Source organism: Balaenoptera acutorostrata, chromosome 9 (genome assembly GCF_949987535.1).
Source record: "Balaenoptera acutorostrata chromosome 9, mBalAcu1.1, whole genome shotgun sequence".
Lineage (NCBI taxonomy): Eukaryota > Metazoa > Chordata > Mammalia > Artiodactyla > Balaenopteridae > Balaenoptera > Balaenoptera acutorostrata.
Window position 1 is genome coordinate 2,141,242 of NC_080072.1, and position 22,154 is coordinate 2,163,395.

General features: G+C 47.4%; 1 protein-coding gene across 1 annotated transcript in view; it reads left to right on the forward strand.

Annotated features, from left to right (window-relative positions):
• Positions 1–22,154, forward strand: part of KCNQ1 (potassium voltage-gated channel subfamily Q member 1) — a 347,883-nt gene that overhangs the window by 143,710 nt on the left and 182,019 nt on the right. Inside the window, exon 11 of the mRNA XM_057552484.1 lies at positions 19,196–19,316. Within this exon, the coding sequence (XP_057408467.1) occupies positions 19,196–19,316 (121 nt within the window). The remainder of the gene's footprint in view (positions 1–19,195; positions 19,317–22,154) is intronic.

A 22,154-nucleotide genomic window follows, 5' to 3' on the forward strand; every position in this document is an offset into this window, starting at 1 on the left:
CTAAAACTTCTAGTACACTGTTGAAAAGCAGTGGTAAAAATGGGCATCCTTTTGTTCCTGGTTTTAGGGGAAAAGTTTTTAGTCTTTTCACCATTATTATGTTAGTTACGGGTTTTTCGTAAATGCTCTTTATCATGTTGAGAAAGATCCCTTCTTTTCTTAATTTTGTGAGAATTTTTTTGTGTGAGAATTTTTATCTTGAAAGGTTGTTGGATTTTGTCAAATGCTTTTTCTGTGTCAACTGAGGTAATTCTGTTACTCTGATGTATTACTTTGATTTTTCTTATGTTGAACCACCCTCCCATTCCTGAGATAAATCCCACTTACTCATGGTATATAATTCTTCTAATATGCTGCTGGATTTGGTTTACTAGTATTTTCCTCCAGGGTTTTTGTTTGTTTGTTTTTGCATCTATAAGGGATATTGGTATCTAGCTTTCTTGTGGTGTATTTGTGTGATTTTGGTATCAGAGTAATATTCATCTCATAGAATATGTTGCAGTGTTCCCTCCCTTCTGTTATTCTGTTAGAGTTTGAGGGACTGGTGTTAATTCTTCTTTACATGTTTGGTATCATCCACCAGTGAAGCCCTCAGGTCCTAGACTTCTCTTCACTACGAGATCTTTGATTACTGAGTGATTCATACTTTTTACTTGTTATAAGTCTGTTCAGAATTTCTGTTTCTTCTTGAGTCAGTTTTGTAGTTCATGTGTTGCTAAGATTTTGTTCATTTCATCTTGGTTATCTAATTTTTTTGGAGTACAGTTGCTCATAGTATTCTCTTATAATTCTTTTTATTTCTGTAAGGTCAATTGTAATGTCCCCACTTTCGTTTATGTTTTGATTTGCATCGTCTCTTGTTTTTTCTTAGTCATTCTAGCTAAACATTTGTCAACTTTGTTGATCTTTTCAAAAATAACCAACTTTTTGTTTAGTTGACTCTTATTTTTCTATTCATTTCTCCACTCTCACATTTATTATTTTCTTCTTTCTGCTAACTTTGGGTTTAGTTTACTTTTCTTTTTATAGTTCCTTAGGCTGTAAAGTTAGGTTATTGAAATTCTTTCTTCTTTCTGTATGTAGGAATTCATAGCTATATTTTTCTCCTTGAGCACTGCTTTCATTGCATCCCATAGGCTTTGGTATGTTGTGTTTTCATTTTTGTTCATCTCAAAATATTTTCTAATTTCCCTTGTGATGTCTTCTTTGACCCATTACTTTTTAACGAGTGTGTTGTTTAATTTTCACATATTTGTTAATTTTCTAGTTTTCCTTCTATTATTGATTTCTAGCCTCACTCCATTTTGGTTAGAGAAGATACTTGGTATAATTTTAATCTTTAAAATTTTACTGAGACTGCTTTGAAGCCTAACATGTGATCTATCCTGGAGAATATTCCATGTGCACTTGAGAAGAATGTATTCTGCTGTCATTGGGTGGAGTGTTCTACATAAGTTTGTTAGGTCTCCTTGGTTCATAGTGTTGTTCAAGTCTTCTATTTCTTTACTGATCTTCTGTCTGGTTGTTCTATCTATTATTGAGTGTTAGGTATTGACGTCTCCAGCTGTCATTGTAGAACTGTCTGTTTCTCCCTCCAGTTCTGTCAATGTTTGTTTCATGTACTTTGGGGCTCTGTTGTTTGATGTGTACATGTTTATAATTGTTACATCTTGATGAACTGACTTTCTTCCTCAGTACAAAAAGTCAACTCCTATACAGTTCCATCCCCCTCATGTTGTTATTGTCAGAAATTACACCTTTATACATTGTATTCCCAATAACATAGATGTATAGATATTGTTTTATGTATTTGTCTTTTAAGTCATGTAGGAAATAAAGAGGAATTAAAAACTAAGGATATGATAATACTGGCTTCTATGCTTACCTATGTGGTTACCTTTTCTGGAATTCTTTACTTCTTTGTATGGGTTTGAGTTACTTTCTAGTGTCCTTTCATTTCAGCCTAAGGGACTCTCTTTACCACTTTTTGTAGGGCAAGTCAGCAAGCAAGGAACTCCCTTAGCATTTGTTTATCTCAGAACATATGAATTTCTCCTTCACTGTTGAAATAATTTTGCTAGATATAAAATTCTTAACTCGGGACTTCCCTGGTGGTCCAGTGGTTAAGACTTCGCCTTCCAATGCAGGGGGGTGCAGGTTTGATCCCTGGTCTGGGAGCTAAGATCCCACATGCCTCGTGGCCATAAAACCAAAACAGAAGCAGTATTGTAAAAAATTCAGTAAAGACTTTAAAAATGGTCCACATCAAAAAAAAAAAAAAATCTTAAAAAAAAATTCTTAACTCAGTTTTTGATATTTGTTTTCCTCTTTAAGCACTTTAAAAGTTTTATCCCATTCCCTTCTGGCCTCCATGCTTTCTAATGAGAAATCTGCTGTTAATCTTACTGACTACCCCTGTATGTGATGAGGCACTTCTCTCACTCCTTTCACAATTCTGTCGTTATCTTTCAACAGTTTGATTATGATTTGTTTCTTGGAATTCACTGAGCTTCTTGGAGGTTTAGATTCATGTCTTCCATCGAATTTGAGAAGTTAGCTATTATTTCTTCAAATATTCTTCCTTCCCCTTCCTGTCTCACCTCTCCTTCTGGGATTCCCATTATGGATATGTTGTTATGCTTGATGATATGCCACAGGTCCCAGAGGGTCTGTTCATTTTTCCTTCCGCTCCTCAGACTGGATAATATAGATTGACCTATCTTCAAGTTCCCTGATTTTTCTTCAGCTCAAATATGCTAATGAAACCCTCTAGTAAGTGTTTCACATCAATTGTTATACTTTTCCAGAATTTAATTCCTTTTTATAATTTCTCTCTTTATTGACATTGTCTATTCATTCATACATCATTCCTTTAGTTCTTTGTCTACAAGTTGCTTCAGTTCTTTGAACATATTTAAGAAAGTTGATTTAAACTCTTTACTAGTAAGCTCAGTGTCTGTACTTCCTCAGAGATGGTTTCTGTTAATTTCTTCTGTGAATGAGCCATACTTTCTTGTTTCTTCACATATTTCATAATTTTTGGTTGAAAACTGGCTATTTTGGATATTATATATATAACTCTAGACAGTAGATTCTTTCCCCTTCTCAGGATTTTTTTTTTTTCTTGCTATGAGCTGTAACTGTTTAGGGACTTCTATTTTTTTGACATCTGTATTCTTTGCCATGTGTGGTTTCTAAAGCCACTGTTCCGCTTGTGTTCAGCTGGTGTTTTGACAGAGACTTCCTTGAGTGCCAGGAGTCAGAGAGAGGGAGAGGAAGGAAAAAAGTGAAAGAACTCTCCTAGCCTTTGCAGTTTAGCTATGTGCTGGGGCAATCCTTCAAGATTTGGCCAGGCTGTTTACAACTCTGCCTCCGCCTTCACTTCCTGTTTGAGGTGGGCACAGAGATGAGTCAGAAGTGAAAGCTTAGTGTGTTCTCAGGACTTTTCTGAGCATGCATCCTGCCCTGGGCATGCTCTTGACTTTCTCAAGTTTTCAGTGTTACACAGGTGTCTTAGAATGGCCTGATTTCTCAGAGACACTCTTTCCCCAGCTTTTCCTCCCAGGCTTTCCGTGGTCTATTGTATGCCTTAACTGTAATCTTTTCCCCAGGTGGCTGTGATTTGTTTGACTCCCTTACAGTGTTTTCAAGGAATGTCCACCATTTTCATTTGAGAGTTCCCTTGTAGAGGAAACCAGGGCAATCACCTTCAGGCAGCCTCCAGACAATACAGAACGGACACATTGTTTGAGCATAAGATCTGCTCTGCTCCCTTCAGAACCAGGGATCAGGGTCCCATACTGGGAATGTGGGCAGCCATCTTCAAGACTGCTAGTGAGTGGGGGACGGGGTGTTGCAAAGGCAAGTAAAAATGCCACAGAGCTTTCCTATCATGTTTAAATTGCCTGTTTCACGGTTGGGTGTTCACTTGGGTGCTGTAAACCTTTGCCTGCTTTCTAGAGTTCTGACAAAGTTGACTCTGACAGATTCTACTTCATTTCTCAACGTTTCTGTGAAGGGAAGGCTCCTCAGAGGTACCTACTCCTCCATTTTTGCTGAGGTCGCTCGCTTTCCTGATGTGTTTGGACTGGGCATTTTAAGCCTCATCTCCTGACTTTTCATCTGGAGGCTTGCAGTGATGGGCAGGTGGCTGTAGCGCTGTTGGACTTTGGTTCATTTCTCCATTCACAGGTAATTTGAAGGCCACAGTACTCTGTTTCCTAGTGCTGCTAAAGGCATGGGTCGTGTATGGTTTTATTTGCACTCCTTGTTGGTTTTATGCTGTGCGGGGGAGGACACGTATGGAGATTTGAAACCAGAGGGAAGGGGAGCGGCATGCCGTTTTGTCCCCTAAACTGCCTGGAAACCTTTTAAAATTATGCCTTTTTCTTAGCGCCTATGTCTAATCCATCAGCGGGCCTTGTCAACTTTCTGGACTTTGCCCACTCCTTGCCTGTTCTGCAGCCGCCTCCCTGGTCAGAGCTGCTTCCACTTCTCTGCCTGGGTTGTTCCCCTCCCCTCCTCACCGATCTGCTTCCTCTCCTGCCTCCTCTCCTGCCTCCTCTCCTCCATTCTCCACACGGCAGCCCAAGGGAGTTCTTTAGAGCAGACCTTGCTGCTCTCCTACTGAGAGCACGCCAGCAGCTTCCCGTCGCACGGTCGTGGGTCAGTTTCCCTGGATCCTGAGCCCACCCTGGGAATCCGTGGTGCAAGTCGCTCGTGGGGGGAGAGCTCTATGGTGGGCAGCTGGGAAGCTGCAGAGAACACTCCTCAGAGTTCTTCCACCAGCTGCTCAAGGAGCTTAGGGTGTTTATCTCTCACTGCCGAGAGCTGCCTCTCAGGGGGTTCGTTCTGCGTCACTTCTGGCCTGCCCTGTGTGTGGCTCAGCAGGCCCCCGAGGTCAGAGATAGCGCTCGGGAAAGCATCTGGCAGGATTGCATTAAGAAGCCTTTGGTGCTTATGGAACGTGAGTGCTGAGGGTACCTGGGTGGGGCCCCTGTGCTGCCTGTGTGTCCTTGAGAACAGGGATTATGTGTTCCTTACCTCTGTGTCCCTGATGCCTGCCATACGGCAGGGTCTCCGAGATTTGCTACGCTGTCGGACCCAGCTGGGGTCTCGGGTCTCCCACAGCCAGTCAACACCAGCCATGTGGCCCTCTGCTGCCTGCAACAGGCTACTTCCTCAGTAGGCGCCGTCCTCGTTTCTCCATGCTTTTGCTGATTATTGGAAATTTCCTCATGTTCGACCCACTAGGAGGCCAGCAGCTTTGGAATGGGGACTCCGGGGCCACACCACACAGAGGCCACCATGTCTCTTCCCGAAGTGGTGTTTGCGCAAACTCGGCGGGGGCGGTGTCGTAGCTGAGAGTCCCCTGCAGGGCCCCTTGCCCTCTCCTTGCCTCCCGGTGCTCCTGCAGCCAGCAGGGACCGGGTGGGGGAGCCAGGCTGGGCTGATTATTTTTGACATCAGTTGTTAACATAATTTTGATGTTAAGCCTCCCCCCGCCCCCGGCTCTGGGGTGGCTCTGACTGTGTCCAGGCTCCGGCTTGGGGAGCCATGGGGAGCCTCTCGGCCCCGGATCTGGCCTGGCTGGGAGGCGGCCTGGGAAGGGACCTGTGTTTCTCAAGCCCGCGCCCTCGGGGCCTGGGGGTGGGGCCCAAGCAGATGTCTGGATTTGGTAGCCAGGGCCTGGAGCCGGATGCTGAGAACGGGGCCTGCAACTCATTTCCCCATTAAACATTCTGAGAACATCTGCACCGGTTTCCAAGGCTTCTCCCTCACTAATTGCTTTGATTATTGTGTGAAGTTAAGAACTGGCACATTTCCGCGGTGTTGTGATGAAGGTGAAAAGATCGCTCTTAATTAGATTAAAAACATTTTTTTCTTCCTCTGTAATTTTGCCTTGAAAATCAAGGCCATTTTTTTTGTTTTCTTCATCCAAAGACCTCCAGAAACTTTCCTCCCCACCTCTCCAGAGGTTTCTTGGGAATGTCCTGTGAGCTCAACTCTTGGAGAAGACAGTGCTTAACCCAGATTCCATTGTATATTAACGTTTCCCGGGGCTGCTCTTGCTGCCGGGAACCGTCCCCTGGAACTGTGTCTTAGGAAACCTGGACGGTGACTTCCCGGAGCGTGGAGACCCCGGAGGGTCGACCGAGTTGTGTGGGTGGCTGCGTGGCTCGCCTTCCGTTTCCTGTGCTCACTCGGGGTTGACCCTCTCCTGGCTCTGCTGCTGCTGTCCTCCTCAGCGCCCCCGCTCTTTGGACCCCACCCTTGGTCCCGCAGAACCATTTCCTTTCCCTCTCAGTTGTGTGTGTGCCGAGGCCTGTGAGCCCTGTGGTGAGGGGCAGCGCTGGGGGCAGGGGTCCTCGGTGCCCTCATCTCTGGGAGTGTAGAAAGCCCAGTGTCCTCCCCAGGGTTGGTCAGGATTGCCCAGGTCACCTTCGACTCTGTCCACATCACCGTCGCGCTCATGTCCAATCCACGCTGCATGCCCTTGACTGGACGTGAGATCCAGCGCGTTCCACAGTTTGCTTTCAGCAACCTTACAGCAGCGCCACAGCAGCAGAGAGCTGGCCTCCAGCTTTAGGGAGCCGCTTTCTGAGCGATCCCTGGGCCGTCACAGAGGTAGCTTCTCCCCACCGGCTTTTGTCTTGTGCCCCCCAAGGCACCGTGCGGGACGTGCGAGTAACTCAGCTCTTGTGTAACCTTGACTCCTCAGACCCGTCCCCTTGGGCTCGTGCCTCACCCCCAAGTTTGTCACACACATTCTTGAAGATTCTCTTGGTAACAAATGATGGAACCCCAACTCAATCTAGCTGCAGCACAAAAGGGACATTTTTTGGCTCACACAACTGGACCCAGCTGTTTCAGACACAGCTGGACCCTGGGGCTGGGATGATCTCGTTTGCTTGCTCTCACTCTCCCCCTTCTGTGCTCTCCGCCCACCCGCCTTGTTCCCTCTTCTTCTCCCCCTGCCTCTCCCCATTGCCCCCTGGGATGGCTGTGTCCTCAGGCAGCCACTTTCTGAAGGGGGCAAGATGGCCACCAGCTTAGCAAACCCAGCAGAAAGAGGCCATCTCTTTCCCCATCATATTTGCCAGAGTCTGGGGCCAGGCTCTCATTGGCCCCAACAGGGGGATCAGCCATCCTCAGACCTGCCTTTGTGCCTCTGAAGGCCAAGGCCTGGGCCACAGGCCCTCTCTGGGGATGGCCAGTGAGTACCTGAATCCTGCAGCCTTGGGAGTAGGGAAAGAGCAGCCCCCCAAGGAAGATTCGAGAAGCTGTTCCCAGAAGCCAGGCCTAGCTGCTGGACAGGCAAAAACAACAGGTGTCCACTCAAGCAAGGTATTTTCCTAAGCGGAACTGGGTGCCAGCTGTGAATATGCATTTTCACTCCACTCTTTGCCCTGTTCCTGGCAGCTGTTGTGGGAATGGCTTTTACACTTTCTGTCCGTGTCCCTTACTTCTCGCCTCTGAGTGGAGACACAGGTGGCGACGCGGCAGTGCTGGCTCGTGGTCTGTGAGCCGGGCATGGGCAGCTGGCACAGACCTGGGGCCGAGGCTCAGCAGTGTCACGCAGGGTCTGGCTGCAGCTGTCCGGATGCCCTGGGGAGGGGGTTCTCGTTCACAGTGCAGGATCTGCAGGGCTTTGGCAAATCCGCCAAGAGGGGGTGGATTTGGGGGGTGGGGGCGAGGCGGGTGGGTGGGAAGGGGCTTTGACTTGGGAAGGACAGGGGCAGCTTCTGTTCATCCCTGTGGAGGGAGCTGGCTTGGGGAACACGCCTGTGCCAGGCCCCGGAGGGATACGGGGGAGGTGGAAGGCGAGGTCCCCGTGCCAAGGAACTTGCACAGACCTGCGGTCCAGGCACACATAAGCCCTGCACCCAGCCAGAGGAGGGGACAATCTCTAGAGCCTTGGAAAGCTTTGTGAAGGACTTGGGTTATACCTGGGAGATTAGGCAGGATTTTAATCAGTCACCAGCGGGAGGGCTAGGTGAAGACCCAGACACCAGAGGGACTCTCCCGGGGGCAGAGGGCAGTGGGGATGGGCTGGGGCCTTACAGCAAGTTTGACTTGGTGCTGAAGTCCTGGCCTAGTCTGTGTGACCCAGAGCATGAGTTTTAGCTTTTTTAACCTGTTTGCTTGTCTAGAAATGGGAATCAAAGCTGCCATCCCGCAGAGTTGCTGTGACAATGAAATGAGGTCATGACTGAAGCAGAAAATGGGGAAATGGGAATTCCCTTCATGCATCTTGTGGAAGCCAAGTGCGTCCCAGTGTTGGGGACAAGCTGGACTTGCTGGGAAAGTGAGGGACTCGAACAGGCAGGGGGCGGGGGCTGGACGGAAAGTCAAAAGAAGTGAGACCAGGTGCTCCTGGGCACAGAAGGTTTGGGGGACGTTTGTGGTAGGAGAGGGCGCTGTTCAGGCACGTGGGCAGTTCCAGGCCAGGTGGAAGGACAGAGAATGCTCCGACATACTCTGATGTCACTCCAGGACGAGATGCGCAGGACCACGGGACGGGGCAAGGCACAGATATGGGAGACTTCCACAAAACACTGTTTCCTGACTTGAGAAAGTATCATCTGGGAAAGAACACAATAAGGAAGGAAATGAAAAGCATCCAGTCTCTTCACCTAAAGACAAACAGTTAATATTTTGATCAGTTTCCTTCCAGTCATTTTTCTGTGCCCATATTTTCAAATCACCCTATTAAACAGGGCCACTGGCTGGAAGGAAAAATGCTGCGCTGTTTGGTTCCTGTTCTCTGGAGAGAGGGTGAGACTTGGCAGCCGGTGTCGCCAGCTGTGGTAGTCGCCACGCCAGAGGCTGCGTTCGCCATCCCAGACCTCCCATTTTCCTAGAAAACAAAATTGTTTTGTTCTGCCCTGAAAACTTAGGCCCAGATTCTGGCCTTGACAAGGCAAAGGCAGCCAAGGAATTAAAGCATTGACAACTGGGATTGTCTTATGAAAGTGTGACTTCATTGTCGCCAGGATGCAGTGCTCTTTTTCCCAAGGTCTGGCACTCCAGATGGCTCACCTAGCGTAGCTCCGGTGCCCTCCTCGGGGCCTGGGTGTCCAGATGAGTTGCCCTGATGAGTCCACCATGGCCTCGGCCCGCTCTGCAGTTGCGAGGCCAGGGCTGTGGGTTTTTTCACATCTTTGTAAAACACCCATCTCAGTCTCCTTGAAGTTGGGGATGACAAGCCAGGTCTCTTGGGACACAGCACTTAGCACAGAGCTTTGCCTGAACGGGCGGCGTGCCACTGTGTCTGCCAAGGATTCACATCTACCCCCCAGCCCCTGCCACACTCCCTGTACCTTCTTGCAGGGGCCTGACCAGGCTGCGACTGCAGGTGGGTAACGGGGAGGGTCTGCAGCCTTGATTGCTGCCTGCCTGCGGTGGGGGAGGCATACCCCACAGTCTCTGACACAGAAGCTGGGCAAAGCAGTGCCATTCCTGTTGACTTGGAAAAACCAACCTGTGGAGCCCCTCTCTTTGCCCCTTGCTGCGGGGACCCTCTGTGCTGTTCTCAGGATTAAACCAAACATCACACATTCTTTTCTGGCAGGTGCAGGCCCCACCCGCTCCCAGCAGCCAACTGATGTGCACGCTTTAATTTCCTAAAACACCAGGGCTGGGCCTTTGTCAGGGGTCAGGTGGCTCACCCTTGGCCCTGGGGCTTTGGAGATGGCACTTGTCATCTTGGATGTTTGGAAAGCAGTCCCACTTTCCAGCCACTGCTCTGCTGTTCCTTCCTTCTGTATACAAGTGATGCAGACGTAGAAATATGTATTTGTGCTCGTTTTTCCTTTCCTTTTTTTTTTTTTTGAAAGAACATTTGAATCCTGGATGAAGTTCTAGCTCTGTCACTTGACGACTGAATAATATAACCCAGGGTACTTGAATCTCAGCCCCGAATCTCTAAAATGGGGGCTGTAAATGTTCCCGCCAGGTCCCAGACCTGAGAGCCTTTGAATGCACACGCATTCTTCAAGACTTACCCGTCACTTTCCTGTGCTCTCCGAGAATGTCACGGGCAAACAGCCCTTCACTCGGAGCCCTTCTCCAGGGTGTGACTAAGTAATGTCTGTGCGGTTTCCTGCTGGAAGTCTGCCCTCGCCCCCATGGGCTGTGAGCTCCCTGAGTTTATTTACATCTCTCTGATTGCTAGTCAGGCACAACACCTTTCCACATGTTCATCGGCCATTTGGATTCCTCTTTTGCGATGTGCTTGTCTGTTGCCCCATTTTTCATTAAGTTGCTAACATTTGTCTTATTGATATGTAGGAATTCTTTATATTTTGTGGGTACTCTTCTTCTGTGGTTGTCTTTTTACTCTTAAATGTGTTGTTTGATGATTAGGACTCAGGTTTAATGTAGTTGAATTAATCAGTCTTTTCCTTTATGGTCACTGCTTACATTTTAGAAAATCCTTCCAAACCCTGAGGTCATGAATCTGTTCTTTTAGATTCAGTCAGAAAGTCTTTATAGTTTTACTTCTCTTCATTAGTCTTCAATTGCCTGGAATGCCAAGAATGAAATGTTGATGTATGGTGTGAGGTAAGGGTCCAAGTCAACCTTCCCATGTGGATGGCCAGCTATCCCTGAATATCCTCTTCCCACTATGTGCAGGCCACCTCTTATACACAGCAAGCATCCAGATGTGTGGGGGCTATTTCTGGACAGTCAACCCTGTCCCCTTGGGCTGTTTGTTTGTCTCTTTCTGCATTAGCACCAGACCACCTTAATGACTACTACTTTGTAAGAGGTACCGATGTCTGGTAGAGCAAGTTCTCCTACCTTGTTGCTGTTCAAGAATTTTGTTGATTCTTGGCTTTTTGCACTTCCAGAGCAATTTTAGAATCAGCTTGCCAAGGTTCCAACACAGAAACCGTGGGATTTTTATTAAGATTTGGGGAGAATCTTTTCACTACTGAGTCTTCTAGTCAATGGAACAAAAGCATATTTCTCCATTATTTATGTCTTCTTGAATGTTGCTCGTTAAGGTTTTATAATTTCTCCTTAGAGTTCTTGTATGTCCTTAATTACATATTAAAATTTTTTGTACTACTGTATACAGGCTTTTTTTTTTTTTTTACACAGAAGAGACAAAAATAGTACAGCTTTTTTTGTACTCTCACCAGCTTCCCCTAATGTTAGCATCTTATATAACCATGGTACAGTTATCAAAACTAAGAAATTAACATTCAACAGCACTAGTAGTTAAGCTACAGTTTAGTTAATTTATCTGGATTCTCCCAGTTTAACTACTAATGTCCTTTTTCTGTCCCAGGATCCATCATTACATTTAGTCAGGTCTGCTTAGTCTCCTCTGATCCGTGAAGGCAAATCTTGGTCCCTCCTTGTTCCTCACGACCTTGACACTTTTGAGGAATACTAGTCAGGCGTCAATGTCCCTCGGTTTGGGTTTGTCACTATTTTCTCAGGATTAGACTGGTGTTATGGGTTTGGGGGGGGGAGAATGCCACAGAAGTGAGGTGCTTTTCTCGTTGCACCATATCAGGGTACATGATATCAACATGGTTTGTCACTGGTACTGTTAACCTTGACCCACTTGGTTAAGGTGGTGTCAGCCAGCCTTATTTAGTATTTTTCCCTTTCCACAGTCTAGTCATGAGAAGGGGGTCACCAAGTCCTGCCCACACCCAAGGGGAGGGGAGTTACGCTCTACCTCCTGCATGAGAGAATATCAAAGCATTGGTGAACATATGTTAAAACCACCACAGCAATGAATAAATATTTGAGAGGAGATGCTTTGAAGTTTCTCCTTAAAGTTTCACCTACTAATTTTAGCATTCATCCCTGGATCTGCCTGTAGCAAATATCACTGTGGCATTCTAATGGTGGTTATTTTCCCTCAGTCTTTCTACATTTATTATCTGCAATTCTTCTATAAGGAAGATTTATCCCTCTCTTCCAGTTATCTGTTAATTTATATCAGTATGGACTCAGGAATATTTATTTTTTTGAGCTATAATCTAATACTATTATTTTGTATAATATTTTTTTTTCTTTTCCTGTTGAAGTCTTTTTTTTTTTTTAACATCTTCTTTGGAGTATAATAGCTTCACAGTGGTGTGTTAGGTTCTGCTGTAATAACAAAGTGAATCAGCTATACATACACATATATCCCCATATCCCCTTCCTCTTGCGTCTCCCTCCCACACTCCCTATCCCACCCCTCCAGGTGGACACAAAGCACCAAGCTGATCTCCCTGTGCCATGAGGCTGCTTCCCACTAGCTACCTATTTTACATTTGGTAGCGTATATATGTCCATGCCACTCTCTCACTGCGTCCCAGCTTACCCTTCCCCCTCCCCATGTCCTCAAGTCCATTCTCTACGTCTGTGTCTTTATTCCTGTCCTGCTCCTAGGTTCTTCAGAACCTTTTTTTTTTTTTAGATTCCATATATATGTGTTAGCATACGGTATTTGTTTTTCTCTTTCTGACTTACTTCACTCTGTATGACAGTCTCTGGGTCCATACACCTCACTACAAACAGCTCAATTTCGTTTCTTTTTATGGCTGTGTAATATTCCATTGTATATATGTGCCACATCTTCTTTATCCATTCATCTGTCGATGGACACTTAGGTTGCTTCCATGCCCTGGCTATTAATAAATAGAGCTGCAATGAACATTGTGGTACATGACTCTTTTTGAATTATGGTTTTCTCAGGGTATATGCCCAGTAGTGGGATTGCTGGGTCATATGGTGGTTCTGTTTTTAGTTTTTTAAGGAACCTCCATACTGTTCTCCATAGTGGCTGTATCAATTTACATTCCCACCACCAGTGCAAGAGGGTTCCCTTTTTTCCACACCCTCTCCAGCATTTATCGTTTGTAGATTTTTTGATGATGGCCATTCTGACTGGTGTGAGGTGATACCTCATTGTAGTTGTGACTTGTATTTCTCTAATGATTAGTGATGTTGAGCATCCTTTCATGTGTTTGTTGGCAATCTGTATATCTTCTTTGGAGAAATGTCGATTTAGGTCTTCTGCCCATTTTTGGATTGGATTGTTTGTTTTTTTGATATTGTGCTGCATGAGCTGCTTGTATATTTTGGAGATTAATTCTTTGTCAGTTGCTTTGTTTGCAAATATTTTCTCCCATTCTGCGGGTTGTCTTTTCGTCTTGTTTATGGTTTCCTTTGCTGTGCAAAAGCTTTTAAGTTTCATTAGGTCCCATTTATTTTTGTTTTTATTTCCATTTCTCCAGGAGGTGGATCAAAAAGGATCTTCCTGTGATTTATGTCTTAGAGTGTTCTTCCTATGTTTTCCTCTAAGAGTTTTATAGTGTCCGGCCTTACATTTAGGTCTTTAATTCATTTCGAGTTTACTTTTGTGTATGGTGTCAGGGAGTGTTCTAATTTCATTCTTTTACATGTAGCTGTCCAGTTTTCCCAGCACCACTTACTGAAGAGGCTGTCTTTTCTCCATTGTATATTCTTGCCTCCTTTATCAAAAACAAGGTGACCATAGGTGCATGGGTTTATCTCTGGGCTTTCTATCCTGTTCCATTGATCTGTATTTCTGTTTTTGTGCCAGTACCATATTGTCTTGATTACTGTAGCTTTTTAGTATAGTCTGAAGTCAGGGAACCTGATTCCTCCAGCTCCGTGTTTCTTTCTCAAGATTGCTTTGGCTATTCGGGGTCTTTTGTGTTTCCATACAAATTGTGAAATTTTTTGTTCTAGTTCTGTGGAAAATGCCATTGGTAGTTTGATAGGGATTGCATTGACTCTGTAGATTGCTTTGGGTAGTATAGTCATTTTCACAACGTTGATTCTTCCAATCCAAGAACATGGTATATCTCTCCATCTGTTTGTATCATCCTTAATTTCTTTCATTGTCTTATAGTTTTCTGCATACAGGTCTTTTGTCTCCTTAGGTAGGTTTATTCCTAGATATTTTATTCTTTTTGTTGCAGTGGTAAATGGGAGTGTTTCCTTAATTTCTCTTTCAGATTTTTCATCATTAGTGTATAGGAATGCAAGAGATTTCTGTGCATTAATTTTGTATCCTGCTACTTGACCAGGATTCATTGATTAGGTCTAGTAGTTTTCTGGTAGCACCTTTAGGATTCTCTATGTGTAGTATCATGTCATCTGCAAAAAGTGACAGTTTTACTTCTTTTCCGATTTGGATTCCTTTTATTTCCTTTTCTTCTCTGATTACTGTGACTAAAACTTCCAAAATTATGTTGAATAATAGTGGTGAGAGTGGGCAACCTTGTCTTGTTCCTGATCTTAGTGGAAATGGTTTCAGTTTTTCACCATTAAGAACGATGTTGGCTGTGGGTTTGTCATATATGGCCCTTATTATGTTGAGGTAAGTTCCCTCTGTGCCTACTTTCTGCAGGGTTTTTATCATAAATGGGTGTTGAATTTTGTCAAAAGCTTTCTCAGCATCGATTGAGATGATCATATGGTTTTTCTCCTTCAGTTTGTTAATATGGTGTATCACATTGATTGATTTGCATATATTGAAGAATCCTTGCATTCCTGGGATAAACCCCACTTGATCATGGTGTATGATCCTTTTAATGTGCTGTTGGATTCTGTTTGCTAGTATTTTATTGAGGATTTTTGCATCTATGTTCACCAGTGATACTGGCCTGTAGTTTTCTTTTTTTGTGACTTCTTTGTCTGGTTTTGGTATCAGGGTGATGGTGGCCTCGTAGAATGAGTTTGGGAGTGTTCCTCCCTCTGCTATGTTTTGGAAGAGTTTGAGAAGGATGGGTGTTAGCTCTTCTCTAAATGTTTGATATGATTCTGTATATTTTTAATATTATTTATTTTGTTGCTCAAATTGTTCTAGCTTTGGTCACTGGATTGAGAGTTCTTTTGGGTTAGTTCCTTTGTCCGTTTGACATGCCCTCATCCTTTTCATTTATTTATTTTTGAGCATTTTTTTCCTTCCTAACACTAGACAATACTTCAGGCTTATCTTACCACTGCCCTAGCCCTAGAATCACCATTCTATCAGAGAGCCCTGGTTCCTTTTACTGGAGAATGGGATTTAGAAACCAGGATCTGGGCACTAGGTGCTCATTGCTCCACGGTTGGTCACTGCTTCTAGGGCCTCTCAGTGGACAGAGCTAGGAAACATATGTATGTAAATAACCCAAGTGTACACGTATATCTGTATTTATTTGTGTCTATGTTAAACTAAATGTAAGTTCATACTGATATTTCTGACCACAGGGTTCGTTCACCACCCCCCAACTCTGTTTGTTACTTTTTTTCTGACATTGAGAATCCTGGCTCCCATTATCTATAATTATTTACTTATTTAACTCAAGTGTACCTGTAGTACCCCTATGAGAAACAAACTTACCAACTAGAATACTGTGTTTATGGCAGTTGTTTTTTGGTTTTTTTTTGTTTTTTTTTTTACTTTAAACATATCCAATCAAAAAATTGTTTCCCAAGACTTCATAGGCCAGCTCCTTCTTCCCCTCTCCTTTTAGTGCTATGTTATGTATTCATAATACAGAATTCACTTGTGACAGTCTGCTTTCCATCCTGGATCCTCCAACAGGCTTATTTTGGCGGGGAGGGGGGGGTTGCATATAGTAAAATTTACTCTTGGAGATGTACAGTTCTATGGGTTTTGACAAATGCCTGGAGTCATGTACCTACCACCACAACATCATACAGAGAAGTTCCATAGCCCTAAAAATTCCATTGTGCAACTCTTTTGAAGTCAAGTACTCCCCCTCCTCTAAACACTAGCAGCCATTGATCTGTTTTATGTCCCTGTAGTTTTGCCTTTTCCAGAATGTCATATAAATGGAATCATATAATATGTAGCCTTTTGCATCTGGCTTCTTTCACTGCTTAGCAAAATGCATTCGCAATTCATCTATGTTGTTGCATGCATGAACCATTAGTTCATTTCTTTGATTGCTGGATGGAATTCCATTGTATGGATGTACCACAGTTTATCCATTCACCTACTGAAGTGCATCTTAGTTGTTTCCAGGTTTTGGCAGCTGTAAGCGAAATTGCTATACACATTTATGTACAGGTTTTTCTGAATGTAAATTTTCAGTTCACCTGGGTAAAAAACTGGGACAGGGACCAATGGGTCACAAGATAAATGTATGTTTAACTTTATGAGAAACCGCCAAACCCTCTTCCAACATGGCTGCACCATTTTGCATTCCCACCGGCAACATGTAAAAGTTCTAGTTGCGCTGCATCTTCATGAGCATATGGTATTGTCAGGCTTCGATTTCTCTTTTCTTTTCTTAATGTAAAGTGAAAAGTAAGTCTCTAACCTTATTCTTTGCCAAATATCCAAAACTGACACCATTTAAAAATTTTAGTCATTCTAACATGGGTATAATGGTAGCTCACTGTGGATTTAATTTGCATTTCCCTAACAACTACTGGTATTGATTGAATTGAGCATCTTTTCATGAGCTTATTAGTAATCCATTTTTAAAACTGGGTTGTTAGCTTTCTTGTCAAGTTGCCACAGTTCCTTATATATTCTGGATAAAAGTCCTTGACCAGAGAAGTGACATGTAAACATTTTCTCCAAGTCTATGACTTGTCTTTTCATTCCCTTAGCAGTGTCTTTTACAGAGCAAATGCTTTTAATTTTGATAAAGTCCAGTTTTTCATTTTTTTTCTGCTCACAGACTGAGCTTTTGGTATCATACTTCAACACTCATTGCCAAATCCAGAGACTTTCTCCTATGTCTTCTTGAAGAGATTTTATAGTTTGTGTTTCATTTTAGTTTTTTCAGTAAGACTGCATACAATACCTTTACATTTTCATTTTCTGATTGTTGATGATCTCCTACAGTGTGAGGTGTAAGTGCTATATGTATTAAAATTTACACACACTCATACATTTATATTTAGGAGATGGTTGTACTACTTTGGGGTGGGGAATCCTTTCTCTTTCAAAAAGCAAAAGATAGGTGTCGCTTCAAAATCATAAAAAATTTTCTATGACAAAACAACCATAATTAAGGTAAAAACACCAAAGATAGGCTTGGGAAGATACTTGTGCCTCATATGCAAAAGGTTAATTATCTCTAGCATAGAAAAAAATTTCCTACAAATTGACGAACAGAAGTGAGCAAAGGATATGAATAGATAATTCCACAAGAGGAAAACCAAATAGCCTCCGAGCCGCAACGGGCATCCAGCATAGAAGGAAAAACACCATGCCCGTCTTCATCTACATTTGACGGGCCCAGCGAAGGCTGCCAAAGGCTGGTGCGGGCATGGATGTGGAGAAGGTGGCATGCGCACACACTACTGCAGGAGCCTAATTGATACGACTTCTTGGGAAGACAATCCAGCAACACCTATTAAACTTACCAAGGAAGCACCCTCTCACCTGCCTCAATACGTCAGGTTTTCATAAAGATGGATGGTGCATCATTGTCTTAAAGTAGTGGCTTAAAGCTAATGGAACCGAATGTCCATCACACATGGAATGGTTGAGTTAATTGTGGTCGATCTAAGCTACAGACTGTTACGCTACTAAAATAAGACTTAGATCCACGTCTAAATACCTGTAGAAAAATGAGATGGGCACGTTGCAGAGTGACAGGAACAGAGCCGTCACGTGTGTATAAATGCAAGTCCCACCAGATGTCAGCTGCTCTGATGCGCAGAGAGGGATGAGCGAGGACTGTAGTTGGTGGTTAACGCTGATGACCTCGGGGGAGGAAGGCCTTCATGAATCTTTGAGTTGTGTCCCTTTTTACAAGTTAATTCGTTATTTTACAATAAAAACTTTAAATGGAAAAATAAAGAAGGTCCAGATTGAAAATCAGGGGACTGGTAATTATTCTTAGTCAGCCCGGAGCACTTGCATCCGATCACTGCGGGTGGGCCCAGGAATCTGCATGCGAACACCAGCCGTCGGGGTGGTTCCGGCGCCTCCCTCAGGGTGCGGGTGGTGGATGCAAGGGGCCAGGAGCTCTGTGGCTGCCCCTTCCTCCCCAGCTTGCGACTCTCTGTGAGCAGGAGCCCTACCACCCTGGGTCTTCACTGATGCGTCGAGAGCCATCCAGCCACATGACAGTGACAGCATGGTGATGAGAATCACTGTCTTACCAGACCTGTGCTTGTTAGCTGTGTTCTATTCTTTTTTTTTTTTTAAAGGAACTCCTTTATTTGTTTGTTTGTTTGTTTGTTTATTTATGGCTGTGTTGGGTCTTCGTTTCTGTGCGAGGCCTTTCTGTAGTTGCGGTGAGCGGGGGCTGCTCTTCATCGCGGTGCGCGGGCCTCTCACCATCGTGGCCTCTCTTGTTGCGGAGCACAGGCTCCAGACGCGCAGGCTCGGTAGTTGTGGCTCACGGGCTCAGTTGCTCCGCGGCATGTGGGATCTTCCCAGACCAGGGCTCGAACCCGTGTCCCCTGCATTAGCAGGCAGATTCTCAACTACTGTGCCACCATGGAAGCCCTGTGTTCTATTCTTTTTTTTTTTTTTTTTTTTAATTTTTATTTATTATTTATTTATTATGTTTATTTTTGGCTGTGTTGGGTCTTCGTTTTTGTGTGAGGGCTTTCTCCAGTTGCGGCGAGTGGGGGCCACTCTTCATCGCGGTGCGCGGGCCTGTCACTATCGCGGCCTCTCTTGTTGCGGAGCAGAGGCTCCAGACGCTCAGGCTCAGTAGTTGTGGCTCACGGGCCCAGTTGCTCCGCGGCATGTGGGATCTTCCCAGACCAGGGCTCGAACCCGTGTCCCCTGCATTGGCAGGCAGATTCTCAACCACTGCGCCACCAGGGAAGCCCCCCTGTGTTCTATTCTTGACCTGAACGTCTGGTGTGAACCTGGGGAGAGGCCCAGACAGCTGAGCTCAGCCCAGGCACAGTCCTCACTCTGAGGAGGTGTCATCGGCTCTCAATTGCTCCTTGACCATTGTGGCCTCAGGCACGTGGGGGCTATCGTGACCCCCCGCCCCCCCGGCCAGTCCTCTGTGCTGAGGCTTCATACACCATCTCCACTCCTCACCCAGCCCTGCGAGTAGATATCTTACCCGTTTGTGGGAAGGCTGCAGGGGCACAGGTCCGCCCCACAGCCAGGGTAGCAGGTTTGGGTGAGCATCTCAGTTCTGAGCGACCCTGGGCCCCCTCTGCCGTCAAGCCTTCCATGGAAGCCTAACGTGCTGTCCCGCATCTTTCCCCACAGTGAAAAAGAGCCCCACGCTGCTGGAAGTGAGCACGGCCCATTTCATGAGAACCAACAGCTTTGCCGAGGACCTGGACCTGGAAGGGGAGACTCTGCTGGCGCCCATCACCCACGTGTCGCAGTGAGTGTCCGCTCACCCAGGGGTGAGGAGCTAGAAGGGCGCGGGGCTCAGCGCTGGACCAGGGCTCAGGTCTACTCACCCAGTGCCCACCACTCACTGCCTGCCCTCAGCAACCTGGGGCCACCGACCACCAGGGGCTGGCCTCGGTGCCCGGGCACCAGGCGGGGAGGAGAGCAAGGGCATTTCCCGCCGAGTCTGGGAACATGATCCTCTTGTTTTGACTTCTGGAAAACCAGACTGATCATTTCCCACTTGTTTTCGTGCTTTGAGCGTCTGAGAAGATTGTTTTTCTCTCCCCTAGCCCCCTCCCCTGTCCCCCAAAAAAGAGACGACTTTGTTTTTCGCATTTCCCCGGTGGAACCCTGGCCAAAGCCACGGGGCAGATGCCGACTGCTGTCTGCCAGTTGCCGCTGCTGTCCTCAGGGGCTCCTTCAGGTGGAGGAAATGGCTGATTTTCCACGCCTTCCAGTTGGCCGGCCCCCGAGGCACAGCTGGCCTGGGACGCATGCCCGGCCTCCCCCACCGTCGCGGTACCGCCAGGCCAATCCCTGGGGCCCGGCCATGGTGTGATTCCCCTCCGACGTGACTCAGTGCTCCCGGCTAGGGCACCCAGTGGTGACAGCCTGTGGCGGGGTCAGTGGGACACTCAGGCCCATTCTGGCCACTGCCCCACTGGGGATTCCCCTAGAGAAGTCTTTCTGTGTTGGGATGTGTGAGCGGCGCTCTCAGCCCTTCTGACAGTCACTTGCTGGCCTTCTTTCCTTCTCTCTGCGGAGTCACTGAAGCGTGTTTCGGCTCTCCGGACTCTCTAAGGGTCTCGAGGTTGTCCTGAACCATGTGCATCTCTCTGGAAGTGAGGCCCCAGGCTGGCTGCCTTTGCTGCCGGCCAGGTGTGGCCTTTGCCTTGCAGATGACTGAGGCATCGGGACCCGAACTGCAGGGCCTCCTGGCTGCTGTGTAATCAGAGGACTGACAGAGTCGGGGAGCCAGAGTGAGAGGAGGGTAGGACTGTCTCAAGGTGGTACCATGATCAGACAGGATGGCCTACCGTCCTTCCAGGCCCCCAGGCTCACAGGGAGGTTGAGAGCGCCCCATCGATAGCAGGGTGTGCACAGATAGCATTCCCAGGCTCGGTAGGAGCCACGCAGGTCACTGTGAAGCAGGGTTATTCGTCCTCGTGGACCCGGCACCGGAGCAAGCTTCCAGGCCACCCCTGGGAATGTGGCTCTGACCTCTGGGCCCGTCCTGGAGATGACCTGATAGGCTCACTTGATAAATGGGCAAGGGCAGAGGCGTGAGCAGTGGCGGGTGCCGGGTGGGATGGGCAGGTGCAGGTCAGCGTCCCGAGGCAGAATGCCAGCTTACCACTCTGGCTGAGGCCTGTACCGAATCTGGGGCCCAAAGGACCCCGAAGTGGTAAAAGTTGCAGTCTTGTGGCTGGTGTCTGCAACACAGGTGGCAGTGCCTGCCCAGAGCGAGGACGGCCAGGAGCCTGCTGGGAACCGTGACCCTCACGCGGGCAGATACTACCCAGGCCTCACTGTGCCGCTCAGCCTGCCCCTTCCTGGCCTCCTGGCCGCTCTCCTCCTGTCAGAGCTCACTCTCCTTCGTTCTCTCCGCTGTGGCCTGGCCCCCAGAATGCACATGCAAGGAGTTGCCCCCCGGCTGGACAGGGCCATCGCCCCCCATCCATGCAGCGGGGCGGTCAGTCTTCACCAGCTCCCCGGGCCCTGCAAGGCCCCTGCAGAGAGGCCCAGGGTGAGGGTGGTGAGACCGGGGACCGAGGTGGCCCAAAGCCAAGCTCACAGCTGCCTTGCGCAGTCCCCCCTTTTGAAGCGAGGTCCATGTGTGTTGGCATCTGCGTGCACCAAGTTTCCCAAGGCTGGAGGCCGCCCACCTGCCCAGGGAGCCCCAGGAGGGAACTCAAGCCAGTGTAGCTGCATCGTCAGAGGAGCCCGGCTATTTCTTGTCTTCCCTCCTCCAAGACGGAGGCCCCAAGCTCTCTGCTTGCTGTGGGCCTGGGGCATCACCAACCAGAGAGCCTGTGGTGGGCCTTCTCGGTCCAGCAGTCCCATGGCGTGGCCCGCTGGTTGTAGCAGGAGTGGTCACCTCCAGCGCTGGTTGGGCCTAGGCAGTCCTCACCCAGTGGAGTCCTCGCCCCAGAACCTGTGAAGGCCTTTCCCAGTACAGACCCTGGAGATGAGCCAGCTGGGAAGGTGGGAAGGAGCCTAGGCGTGGTGCTCGGATGAGGGGTCTGCAGTGAAGGCTGGGAGTGAAAAGACTGAGGCTGTAGTCGAAACGCCACCTCCAGGCACTGTGGTCTGGTCACAGCAGAGTCGAGGTTGAGACAGCAAGGGATCTGCATGCCCATGTCCTCAGCAGTCAGAGTACTGCTCAGGGGAGCCCAGGCGGGGAAGGGGGGATGCAGGCGCAGTGAAGGAGGTGGTGGGGCCTCAGACCTAGGCGCCCCCAGGGCTACAGGCTGGGTAGAGGCCCCATGCCACCATGGCTGGGGAAGGAGGTGGCACGGACGGGCACACCGTGTTTACTTAGGGCTGTGACTGCCGGCGGGGCAGGGCGGGGAGGAGGATGCCCAGGCCTCGGTGCCCATGCTGGGACCACATTCCTTTGCCCCCCGCACGGCCCGCCTGGTGATTGATGCCCCTAATTAAACCCGGCTCCAGCCGCTCGGGGACCCGTCTCGGCTCCTGCGGGCAGCTCAGCCCCACGGACTCCATGCGGAGAAGAGAGGGGCGCACGCCCTGGTGTGTGTAAGGGACGGGGGTTGTGCGCGGGGGTCTCACAGCGGGCAGAGTGGGTGGGAGGCAGTTACTGAAA